Source organism: Echiichthys vipera, assembly GCF_963691815.1.
Source record: "Echiichthys vipera genome assembly, chromosome: 14".
In the NCBI taxonomy this organism is placed as follows: domain Eukaryota; kingdom Metazoa; phylum Chordata; class Actinopteri; order Perciformes; family Trachinidae; genus Echiichthys; species Echiichthys vipera.
Window position 1 is genome coordinate 17769453 of NC_139839.1, and position 13031 is coordinate 17782483.

Genomic DNA, 13031 nt, shown 5'->3' on the forward strand with positions numbered 1-13031 from the left:
CACATGCTCCTTTAGGGTAGGAATACACAAAATTCAGCCCGACTAATTTGGTATCACTGTGAACAATGCTTTGTCGCACAACATGGGTTTGTAGTTCATATCTTACTCATGTCAGTGTATTGCAATATTAACCGGCCAATTATGTTTATTTAACAGCAACAACCCCAGCAACCTTGGAATTTTTTAGATGCAGCAACCATGGAAGCAAGCAGAATAATTTCCCCTGACATAAGATTAGAAGAGAAAATGGAAATTTCTAATAAATAAAATGTTAAATGGTCAAAATAATAGATTACTGTTTTTCCTCTATCCGGAGAAACAAGCCAGAATGAGATGTTTAAAGAGTACTTTTCATTTTCATTCATGTTTTTCCATGAGGTTAGAGGTAGTTTTTGTTATTCAACCCCCCCCCCCTTTGTGCCAGCAAAACAAATAAATATTTTTTTTTTTACCCAAAAATAACCCTTAATTACACTATCTTTGAATGGCAACATTAAATCATGCAACATTTAAGAGACAACCTTTAATACAGCCTTCTTTCACATTAAAGAGATTACAGCAGGTGAACCTGTCATCAATGACTGTCATCTTATTTGCCGATATCCAGCCGATAAATATAATAATAATAATATATAATAAACTATAACATTTGCGTATGTACATAGAAAGAGTCATTATTCTTTGCTGTAATCCTTGCTCCTGTATGCGTATCTGAAGATAATACGAGTCCTCAGCCGTCAGTTAGAGAAATCAAGTGAGTATTTATAGAGTTACAGCCTGTTTAGTATGAATATCCTCTTTGTTTTTCCCTGGACAATAAGTCTTGACTGAATTGCAGTGGAGGGATAGAAACAGAAAGGTGATTTTATACTAAGACTGTATATTTGGAAGATACACACTTACTGTCATTTGTCTACCTCAGACGCCTGCAGCCTTCTGTCCCCTTCCTCTTATATTGAAAGGAATCACCTTTGGTCTCTTCGGGTCTTTTGAACCCATTTTTTTAATGTGTACATTCATATTTTCCAAATCTCTTGTGAACAGCGGACGAGTGGACCAAGAATAAAAGAAAAAGTCACAGTAAAATAGTTTGGTATTCAAACAATATTTTAATAGAATTAAAACTCTTATACTATTTTTATTTTACTTTAATTATCCAATAAACTGCCCTTTTTGGTGTTTTTCTTTGTCCTTCCTCTGAACCTTAACTGGTGCCTCATATAATCCAGGATTACTTGTGGCCACACTTGAGTAGTCTGCTCTTCATCCTCCATAATAAATTCAGCTTCCCCTTGTTGTGGGAAGGTATGGCCATCCCTGGATCCTAATGCAAAGTCCCCTCTGCGTCCACCGATGGCTCTCAAAGGACTGGAGATAATGTGCGGTTGGTAAGAACTATCCAAAAAACCCTGTGAACACGTAAACAGTTAAATTTTCCTCCTGATTTTACAGAAAAACAGATATATTTTAGGAATGACAAATAAAATAGATATGAATAATATTGTCTAGAAAGTGCTTTGCTGTCATTTGACAACGCCGTGCCATTTTTTAACATTCTGATTAAGTCAAATTCAAATGTTTTTGGAAAAGTTAGAGATTCACCATCTCAAAAATGTTAACAAACGAGGAAAACACATGTCACGTTTCAGTGGTTAAAGACAGGTGGCAATTTCAAAATAAATGGAAAGATATATTTAGAAAACTATGAATGCGTGCCGTACCTCATTGTGGTCTTGAGGAGCTTCTCTGGAATCCAGCAGCAAAAATGAAGATACAGTCAAGAATAGCAAGAAAGGCGATCTCAGCGCAGACAGCAGTGATCCTGGCATCTTATCTCACAACTGTGTTTGCCAGAACCCAGAGAAAGTTCAAATATGTCTGAGGCTTTAAAACACAGCCCACCCAAAGCAAACTAGAGGTTCTGTATGAAGAATAACTCTTCACAGGTATTTTTTCTTTAGGGATTCATTTATGTGATGTCATCTCACATCTATTAGAAATATGTGCCTCAATTTATTTCTCAGCTCGCACGGCACACATTTAAAGTAACACACTAGTCTATCTTTTGTCGCACACATGCCATAATCCAGTCAATGGCTAACCTGTACGCACACATATATCTATCTGGAGAAAGTTTATTAAAATTTGAATGGTCTTTTCTTCAAAGCAGCAGGCGACTTGATTAAAGGCCCATTAAATGGTGAGAATGAAAAGACATGGAGCTTGTTAGGAGGGATTAAAGGAATTCATTCAACAACTGTGGGAAGTCTTAATGAACCACCATTACACCCAAAGGCAGGCAACTCCTTATTAGCTATGTCTGCTAAACAGCTCTGAATAGACAACACGATGTAAGCTCTTTTTCCCATTCACGTAAAACATTCTGACTTTAGAGAACAGAAAACTCGTGAAAATGGGAAACTGTGGACAGTTTACTGTGACCTATAAATTCTGCCATTGCACCAAATACATTTCAATATATTTGTTTAGCAGTGACTCACCACGGATGATATAAACATATTGGTTAATGTATATATATAATAAAATATATATATTGAGAGTGAGAGCTGTGACTGTGCTTTAGGTGTTTTACCACTGGATTATGAACTGAATAGAACCTGAAACGATGAATTCAGCAGGGTGTCCAATCCATTCAAAGACGTGACATTAATTACCAGAATATTTTCTTAGGCGAGTCATGCTTTTACAAAAGCTCAGTCCTTTCATTGTCATTATTATCAATTAAACAGCCTGTAAGGTAATGCGGCACACAGCAGGGTCAGAATGTAAAGAAGATATTGCAGCTACATCTAAACACAGAAGAAGTTATTTCTCTCAACTGAGTATATCACAAAATGATGTATTATGATTACATATTGATATCAGCATTCATAGTCCTTTATAAATATTTAGGAAATGTTAGGGGATACGCTGATTACATACTTCTTTGTGTTTTTCTTTTCTCATCTGGACACAAACGTGGCACCACAGTCCCGTTTCAACTTCATTTAATCTTCCCCAAATCACACATTAAATGCAGCTTCGACTGTTTAGACATCGTAGGAAATCTCAAATCTGCTTTATACATGAAAATCATACTTGACACTGTACAATTATTTAAGTGTGATAAACTAGGCACATTCTAAAAGAAGAAGAAAGAAATTATTTGGGGATTATATTTTTCCATTGGTTTCAGTCTCTAAAATTGAGACATAGAGAAAAAAAAAACAGTACAAATTCATTTGAAGCATACCCCAAACATTTTTCAATACAGACTATTGCCAACAAGTCCCAATCAAAGCAAGTTGATCGTGTTGAGTTTTGGATCAATCATCAGTAGAATATAAAGGTGGAATGTTGTGATTTCAGAGTTCTACTGATTCTCCTCTTTAACATTAAATGCAACTCAAGCAAACACAAATCCTCAGACACCAAATGCATAGCATCGCATACAGTGTTCCCTCTGTCATCATTTGCATTGTTGGGGGGGCGTTTAGTCCCCTATCTGATGTAGTGTAAAGCATTTTGAGCTTATATATGTTATTTTATCATAGATAACAGTAACCCTAAATTAAAATTCAAGCTTCAGATTTCCTTACTGTAGTGGAGCAATGAAAAAATGATGCGAGAGGAACCACTGATCACATTTGTACAATCCTCTCTAGGTGAATAAGGAGTGTGTGTACATTTGTAAAGTGCTTAAAATGTCCACACGTGTTAGGTAATTAAACAATTCAAACAAAATGTAAATATTTTTACATTGTAAAGTCAAGGTAAACACATTGTGCATTTATTTGGAGCGGCGAGACCGTTTGGCTGAAACAACTTTTTTTACGATTTCTATTCGCAATGCTCGTTACAATTCAACAGGGTGGACCCCACACAGGTCATTTTTTCATAAAATACAATAAACAAACCCTATCTTATTTGACAGCCACCAAGCGTGTCCAGATTTTAAGCATGTTTAAGCTGGCGATCTCATTACTAGCCCTAAACATGTGGAAACACAGGCCACCTTCTTATTTGTTACTATAAAAACAAATGTGGAGCACATTTATAGACAGGAGAACAAAATCAAAGCTTGTTAACCAGCCGTATCAGACACAAACAAGACAAGAGCTAAACAAAGGAGTGTGAATCCTGTCCCTTCAATTTCCAAACATTTAACATACACATGTACATCGAGGTCAATGTAAGGCAACGCTCTTTTTTCCTAAAAACACCTCCAGGGTCCCACGACTGAACATCATTCTGTAGTGTATAAAAAAATGGCAATACAACCATGAATCTATATTTTACAGATTAAAAAAGCTAAAATAATGTACACGACCAAACCCTGTTCATTCTCACCATGTTATTCATTTAAAATACGGACTGACCTTTAATTTGTTGCTCATAACATGAGTTTGTTCAACTTGACTAACTGGAAACATCTTTCCTTAAACTGACCACAGAATTAGCAATGACAATATAAAAGCAGGAGAAATCTATAACATATATTTGCAATATTCGACTTTAGTGTAATGTACTGTGTAATATGAGAACAATCTGACATTTCAAAGAACGGAAATATAGCTTTAAAAAATGTGTAGAGAGCTAAGGGGATTAAAAGATAACAGGAAGACAAACACTTCCCCTCCATGTGCACGTTCTTATTACGGAAAAGATGCAAAGCTGGCAAAAAGGGCCGTAGGAAATACAGTGCCTATAAAAAGTCATGACACCCTTTTAAAATAGTCCCTTTTGTTTTGAAGCCTGAAATGATAATACATAAAAAATATATATATCCAGCGTAATATACACATTTTGCCATACAACATTCAAATTAATTTTTTTTTCTTCAAAATATCTGAAAAGTGATAATAAATAAAGAACTAGAGTAGCAGGGTTGTAGCAGATTTAATACTTTGTGGAGGCTCCTTCTGCTTTAATTTCAGCCTTCAGTCTGTTTGGATCTACCAGCTTTGTGCACCTAGACTGGGAAATATTTCCCCATTCTTCCTGCAGAACTGTTTGAGTTCAGTCAAATTCTGTGGTGAGCAGCAATGGACTGCACTCTTCAAGTCCATCCACAAATGTTCTGCAGGATTCAGGTCCGGGGACTGAAATTGTTGTCACATGCACAGATCAACCAACCTCTGCCCTTAAGACTTATAACTCCCTCAAGGTCACCACGGGCCTCTTGGCAACTCGGATTCTGGCTCAGTCATCCAGTTTAGAGGGGCGGCCCGATCTAGGCCAGGTCTGGGTGGAGCCATATGCCTTCAAATCTGGACTCTGAACGGTCCTCAGAGGGATAGTTAAAGCCTTTGAATTCTTTTTATACCCTTCTCCTAACTTGTGCCTATCCACAACTTTATCCCAGTGCTCTTTTGAAAGCATCTTTCCAACAATGGTGAGTTATTATTGGTGTTACCAGGAACTACTAGGAGATGAATCCTCAATGAACATCTGATTTTATTCTGAAGTAAAATCAAAAAGACCACAGTTGATGCAGGTGGAGGCCAATTAACTTGGTGTGTAATCTGGAAGGTGATTGGTGATACCTGAGAACATTTATAATGGTTATTCTAAAGGGACTCATCACTTGTCCAACCCTACTTTTCTAGTGTTTCATTTTTTATTCATTTTCAGAAATTTTGAAAAAAAATTAATTCAATTAACTTCAATGTTGTAAGGCCAAATGTGTAAATCACGCTGGAAAAAATATATTTTTTAATGTATCATCATTTCAGGCTGTAAAACAAAAAAGTGACTATTTCTAAAGTGTATCAGAACTTGCTATAGGCACTGTAAATCATTTATAATTAAGACAACAGATAGAAACTGCACTAACCATACTTAAAGATTACAAAGACAGAGAACCTAGAGGACCCATTTCATGTCTGAGCACAGAATTACTTTTCTTCAGCAACGGAGGCTTCACACTCTTATTTATACAGCACATTAGATTTATTTTAGTGTCCTGTTCTTTTTGTGCAGCACTAGTGGTTAGGTCGTGTAGTGTGGACAGGTTATGAGTTAAAACATGCTTTAAAAAAGGAGGTCTACACACAAATTTGAGTGTACGAGAGTACTGTAGTGTGTAAAGAAGTGGATTTTCGTAAAACAACAACAAAAAACACCAATGCAAGTGCTGCATGTGCTTTGACACGAACAGGTAGACCTCTGGTTACTGAGTAAAATATTCTGTTATAATAAATGTCTGAAATTATGTGAAAGTAGTGTGATAGCACACCCGATGAAACACAGACAGCTTTTAGGTAAAACCAAGTAATCTCATTGCAGCTTTGTTGCAGCCATTAGACCTCCACTCTATCCCTACCAATGAGCTGAGCGGTGTCATCGTCAGTGTGGTGCCTGTCCTCTCCTGCGTCGTCGCTGTCCGAGTCCGTGTCCTCCAGAGGGGAGTGGTAGCCTTCATAAACCAGGATGGGTGAATCGCAGCGTGCGGGGGAGGCGAGGCACTGGGCAGTAGTGGTAGTGGTGGCTGAATAGGCCCCTGGGCTCCCGGAGGGGGACCCCGGGTTGGACGGTCGAAGCAGAGGAGTGCGCTCAGAGTCAGCTTCGCCCTCCGTTCCTTCTTCCTCCCTGCGGCCTCCATTTTCTTCCTCAGACTCGGACTCGGAGTGCTCCGCGTTGTTGCGAGTGACGCGCTGTTTGCACACGGGACAAGTCTTCTTGGTCTGTGTGAGCCACGGGTCCACACACTTGCAGTGGTAGGCTGACAAGCAGAGAGAGTGACAGTTAGCAACAAGGACTGCCGTGCAGGAGGAATTTGAAATGTCATGTTTGAAAGAAAAGTGATAACGGTGCTTTTTGAACATTTTGATTACTTTTAGTACATTATTGTAATTCAGAAGATACACTAGGGGTGTATTGACTTTCAAGAAACAGTCCAATCATGTCTTTCACATTTAAATATCTACCATGTGAACAAGGTAAAACTCGCAGCTTGTCTCCTTCTTCATAGTCATCCAGGCAGATCGCACAAACATCATAGTCATCCCCTGAAACAGGAGGAAAGATATCAACTTAAATCATACAAATTTAAGTGAAGTATCTATTTCAATTGAGTTACATTTCATTATAATAAGAAAAAAAGCTCCTTGAATTCTAAAAGAAATGTTATAGACTTCAAATTCCCATGCATAATACTCTTTAAACAACATATTACAGTAACAGTGAAACGATGCACTTACCTTTACTGAACTTGTGCGTTGGAATCTTTTTCAGTTGTTCTTTGGACAAACGATTTTTCCTCAGCCTTTTTCTGTACTGTACACATCGTATAATCTGAACAATGCAAAAAGACAGTGTTACTGAGGGTGCGAGAAATACACAAATGGGTTTATTTTTTGTTCATAGTAAGTAAAAAAAATCATAAACAACAACTACTATCTTAAACAATCTGTTCTTTGCACATTTGTACGGCGCTTTGTTATTACAGTACTTTTGATCTGTATATATTACCATTGTAATTTTGATATATATATAGTTTTATATGTCTGTTTTTAGAAATGTGTTATCTGTATAATATTGTTGTTGTTAAATATGTTGTTTGTATAGCTGGAGTTTGAAACAAAAACAATTTCCCCCCCTGGGATTATTAAAGTATTTCTGATTCTGATTCCAAGTCCTTAAAATTATTTTTTTTAAAGGTGTGTCTAATGGATAGATATAGCATCTCAAGAGATTAATTTTGCTAAAACCCCATTAGGTCACTAGTTTAAAATACAAAGCAACGTATTCAAGACTCGCCCCTCGGTTAAAACAGTCTATCTTTAGAACCCGATGACAGAACAAATACATTATATGGAAACTACAAAAGGTTTATTAGAGAAGAATGTGCTACATACAGATTAAACACTCTGGAGGCATCACATGAAACTTACCAAGACGATGCACATCACAAGAATGATCATGGCAACTACTCCAGTGAAAGGAATAAGGTAGTACGAGAGTGGAAAAGCAAACTCCGGCTTCAGGATCACATAGGCCCTGCAGATACCGACATTACAGTAAGCACTAGCACAGAAAAGGTCAGTGTGTATCGGTCTGTGCACATCTAATTCTGACTGTTAAAGGAGAACGGTTATGCTTCAGGTTCATACTTGTATTTTGGGTTTCTACCCGATCGTGTTTACATGCTTTAATGTTAAAAAAACATGATTGTTCTCATACTGGCTTAATAAAGGCTTCTAAACCAAAAACTACACAACCAGACATGTTCCAGCAGAAATGTGATCTGAAATCAATGAGATATTGACATCAGCCAACACAATTACAGCTTTCTCATCATTTGCCTGTAGCTACATGTAGCAGTGAATGTAATGTTAAATCTACAGTAATGTGCCTGGAGCAGATGACCATATAAAGAAATCTGGGACAGGTTGATGTAAGCTTGAGCCGAGAGAGCTCACAGGGATTACTTTTAGTTATGTTTACCTTCATTATCTGAAGCTTTGGCCATGTTTTATGAACGTATGACACTGTAACATCACATATATTGCAAATTTAAAAAAAAAAAAAAAAAAAGCATAATAGGTCCCTTTTAAAGGTTGGTTACGTCTAGATTATTGCTTAATTTTAAAATGTGTGGGGAAATGGTTTTTACATACCCCTTTTCTGGAATAATGAAATTCTTCAGAATTTGGGAGGCATAGTAGCTGGTGAATACAGAGGGGATGTCAATTTCATCTGCAATAGTGTCTGGAAAAGAAAGAAAGAAAACAAAAGAATAAAATTTTAGCCAGTGTTGTAAAATAGCGTGAGTGTAAAGTTTGAACACTTTGTACATTTTATAAAAGAGAGTTACCGTTGCTGTAGTTCATATTAAGCAGAGTGTCCGAGTACATGTTGTGAATGATCGCAGCGTTATATCCAGCTTGTTGTGCGTGCAAGACCTGAAAACCAGTTGCTCACGTTAGAACAGTTTGCTTCATGAACACCAAAACATACTCAATGTTACTCAAACACTACTGACCTTTATATCAAAATTGCAGTCATAGCGTCTGATGAGAACGATGAATTTGGTAGCGTTGGCATCATAAGATGGTGGCAATGGAGGAGGCGGGTCTATTACTGTACAGCCATTAAGTGGGCGGGACACAACCAAAACTCCCTTTCACACAAAGAAAAAAAAAATGCATTATAAACTTCAACCTCTTTTTTTTCTGTGTGCCTTTCTCCAAAAATCTGCATTCACCATTAGTCCGCTCTTTGGAAGTGGGGAGCCGAACAAGGCCGGTAGGTCCTCAAACAACATGGAGGTCATATTGCTATAATGCTGCAGAAACAACACACATATGAATATAGGAAATTACATCATCTCCAGGAGAATTTGAAGATTCATATGTATAGCTAATGCATAATTGTTACTTACAGCATAGATATAGGCATGTGTAGGTGAGGGAACCAGCACGCTGCAGAAAACCACTAGAAGGACACTCAATCGAGCTCCCATGCACCCCACGCCAAGGCGTGCCATTCTTGATTGCTTACAGTTGGACTAAACTGAGAAAAAGATATGACACGTCAAAATGAGCAATCAGTCACAAGCAAAGGGAAAGGCTTCAGTGTTCTGCTTCAAGCTGATCTAGCAGCTTGATTACAGCAGGGCATTAACATACTAATTCAAACAGACTATCCAGGTGGTAAAACTTTGTAAATATGCACATAGTTATGCAAACAGGGAAATAAACTGGCTCATCGGCATGCATTAACATGCACTCTATTGTCATGCAGTAGCCAAGCAAACCTAAGCAAAGTACTTTTGAAAGTGATTGTGATTCATTTTCTTTGTGAGAATACAAATGTTCTCTCAAGACTATTTTTTTTTTTTTTTTACAAACAAAAGGACTTTTAACTAGTTTTCACAGTCTGCAAGGGTTTGCTATGCTAACATTTTTTAATCTATTGTCTACAAAGCAATCCCTTTAATGTTGTAGACTCAGTTGTTACCAATGTTTCTACATTAATCATGTGTCTTTAAATTCATGATGGGTTTAAAACTACAATCCCGTTGGTTATTTTGTTGTTATTTTGTTTTCAAATCCAAATCCACAAAATAACTGCAGGTAATTAAACTCAAACACTTCAGTTAGGTCAATTCAGGCCAACCATTTGGCAGCACTTTTTTGGGTGTACCAGATCTAGATTGTCAACATTGCTGAATGCTCAAAAACTAAACTGACAGTCTATTAGTCTACTTTTTTAGGATTTCATTATAAATATTACACAGCAAATATGACAAACAGTGGACACATATAGGCTGATGTTTCTATTAAATAGTGCAAAAAACTTCTTGACCCCAGATCTGGTACACAATGCTATTTTTGTATGCAGTGTAACAGTGACTTAGTATACAGGTGTAAAAAGTAAACTGTATTAGGACAAGGTAAAATAAGTGCAATGTAATTATGTCCACGTTCCCTGGAGCCTGTACTGTATCTTAACTGAATTTGTCGCACATGATAAAAATTTACCCAAAGTACTGCCTCTTGTTTGCATTAAAATAATAAAACCCACGATGAAATCTACTGTCCGCATGTTTTATCACATTTTGTTAATTATATTAAGGTAGTGGGGAAAGAATTAGCTGCTGTCGCCTTTGTCGCAATGCTAAAGCTGTTAGTTAGCAGCTAATGTTGCCTCACCACGTCTTCTCTCTCTCCCTCCTTGCAGGTGATTATCTATAATTAACGTTAGTTACTTGGAGGTAGTCTGGCCCGCTGGACTGTGATTAACATTCAAGTTATTACTTCCGGTAATGTTTAACGTCATGTTCAATGCAAAACAAAATAAAAACACAAGGTATGAAAAGTCATGCGGACATGTTATTGTGAGTAACTTTACATTAGTTGGCGACCTACCTTTGTATCCTGCTAATATCGTGAAGGCTGTAATCACTTGAGTTTCTCACATGTCACCGTGTAAGAACGATTAAATTGATGTTTTTTTCCTCCTTTAAGTTACAGTGTCTAGCTACTTTCTCAACAATCCTATAATTGCACAAGAAAACGACAAAGGGAGGAAGGATTAACGTAGCTAACGCGTAGCTAGTGTTAGCAGGTGTTAGATAGTTCTAACGTTAATGGTGACGTGACTTTAGGTCTTCTTCGTTGTCCGTTTACATCCTATCGTACACGGTTACTAGTGTTTAAACCAGTAACATGTTGGTCCACCGTAAAGGAGGCACTTTTCCTGTGCGCTCGGTTTTTCCGAAGTTGCGTTAGCTTGTTACTGGGTTTGTTTGTTATTGCTTCTTGCTCCCTGGCTCTTCTTCCTGGTGTGATTGTAGACTGACTCACCGGCATCACGACCCACAGCGCCACCAGCGGCCACGAGGACGAACGGCAACAAATGGGAAAAAGCTCTGCTCCAGTGAAGACTGGGGCTTTTTACAAATATACTGTATCATTTGTACATTTAAGCTCTAAATGTAACGGCACTCTCAACGTTAATTTATGGAATTACTAAAGGGATCCTATCAATGTTATTTTTTATTTATTATGTAATTTTTCTTTTCTTTTTTCTTCCTTTTTGTCTTTTATTATTATTAACTCCTTTTTTTCTTTGAATATTATTTGTGCTTTCGACGTTACTTGTCTTATTATTGCATTATTTTGTTATTTGTTTGGGTATACTATCTACCTGTGTGAATGAATTAAAAAACATAAATAAATAAAACATTTAAATTAAAAAAAAGGACGAACTGCAACAAACTCAGTGCCCAACAAGAATCATGTTCTCCACAGAAAACCATGCACAGTGCGCGCTTTCTGCTTTGCATGGTTCATATATGAACACCTGGGGTTTTAATGAATCTGGAACGGGTAATGAAAACCTAATAGACCCAAAATGAAAGGATTAAATGAACTATAAAAACGTCTGTAATTATAATATTTTGTAATAGAGTGACAATGTCGAAAATACTCATGAACATGAGATTTCACCATTCTAAGGATTGTATTTTATAGGAACAGACACAGGCAGAGACGAACCGGTTTCACTGCATTCAAATGAAAATATTCTCAAGGTCTTCAGTCATCAGGCCACACCTTCCTCAATGCTGCCCTAGCTACAGCAGTGTTTGCACTGTTGTCTTGTTGTTGTTATTAATCCCTCTAGTGGAAATTGCTCTTGTTATTGTACACATAAACACACACACTTGCACAAAGGGCCTATATACATTAATCTTTTGGATTATCATCATAGTGGTAGGCTACATTGCACATATATTCTCTACACTTTATACTGTGCACTTTTGCATGTCCCTTGGACAGTATTCTGCACATCCCTGCACAAAACCGCTCTTCATTTTAAAACAGAAATAGATACAATTTTACTGTCAATACTGTACATGTACAAGAGTATTTATTGTATTGTTTTTTCATTCCATATTTCGGTTTCTTGGCTTTGCTGTCCTTGCTTATTATTATTTTTTAGTTTTTTACTGTTCATAATTTGATAGAATATCAGCTGTGGCTATACCACTGCTGTCCTAGCATGTTTTTCTTTGTTTGTTTTTTAAACCATGGCACTTCAACAAAAACCTTTATTTTGTTAAAAAAAAAACGCACTGAGCAAAATTAGAGAACAATTCCAGATACCTCACAGTTATTGGTGGTAATCTGGCACCTGGTAACAGTTTACTTAATCATTGGACACACCCTATTTATCTGCAGCTCTTCTGGTTACTTTACAAGATGGCGAGCGTCTCTAAGATGACTGAAACCCTGAGACAGCAGATTGTCCAGATGAAGGTCAAAGGGATGACCCTCTCAGCCATCAGAGAGAGGTTGGGCGTTCACAGTCTGTGATTTCAAGAATATTGAAACTTTACAAGGACACAGATTCATTTAAGTCCCTCAAAAATGGAGGACGTCCACATAAAATAAGTGCACGAGAGGACTGGATTATGTAAAGAGTCTCAATGGGGAATCGTTCAACACTGCAGCTGGAGTTGCTCACCAGTTCAGTGCTGAACAGAGCAAGGATCTGTCTCTGCACAAATCATGTCATTTAAG

At 37.3% G+C, this 13031-nt stretch overlaps 1 protein-coding gene across 1 annotated transcript; it reads right to left on the reverse strand.

Annotated features, from left to right (window-relative positions):
• Positions 1-2991: 2991 nt before the first annotated feature.
• On the reverse strand, positions 2992-11279 carry rnf167 (ring finger protein 167). Its single transcript, XM_083927171.1, has 10 exons — positions 10875-11279; positions 9386-9516; positions 9209-9289; positions 8987-9124; positions 8819-8906; positions 8622-8712; positions 7896-8001; positions 7203-7296; positions 6930-7010; positions 2992-6724 (listed from the first exon to the last, which is right to left on the reverse strand). The coding sequence occupies exons 2-10, from the start codon at positions 9488-9490 to the stop codon at positions 6303-6305; spliced, it is 1206 nt and encodes a 401-aa protein (XP_083783297.1). The 5' UTR covers positions 9491-9516; positions 10875-11279; the 3' UTR covers positions 2992-6302.
• Positions 11280-13031: the final 1752 nt, after the last annotated feature.

Coding starts and splice junctions, on each gene's coding strand:
- rnf167 (XM_083927171.1), bottom strand. CDS start 9,490: ATGGCACGCCTTGGCGTGGGGTGCATGGGAGCTCGATTGAGTGTCCTT. Junction 9,290..9,385: donor CACATGCCTATATCTATGCT/GTAAGTAACAAT, acceptor TTGTTTCTGCAG/CATTATAGCAATATGACCTC. Junction 6,725..6,929: donor AGTTTTACCTTGTTCACATG/GTAGATATTTAA, acceptor TCTGCTTGTCAG/CCTACCACTGCAAGTGTGTG.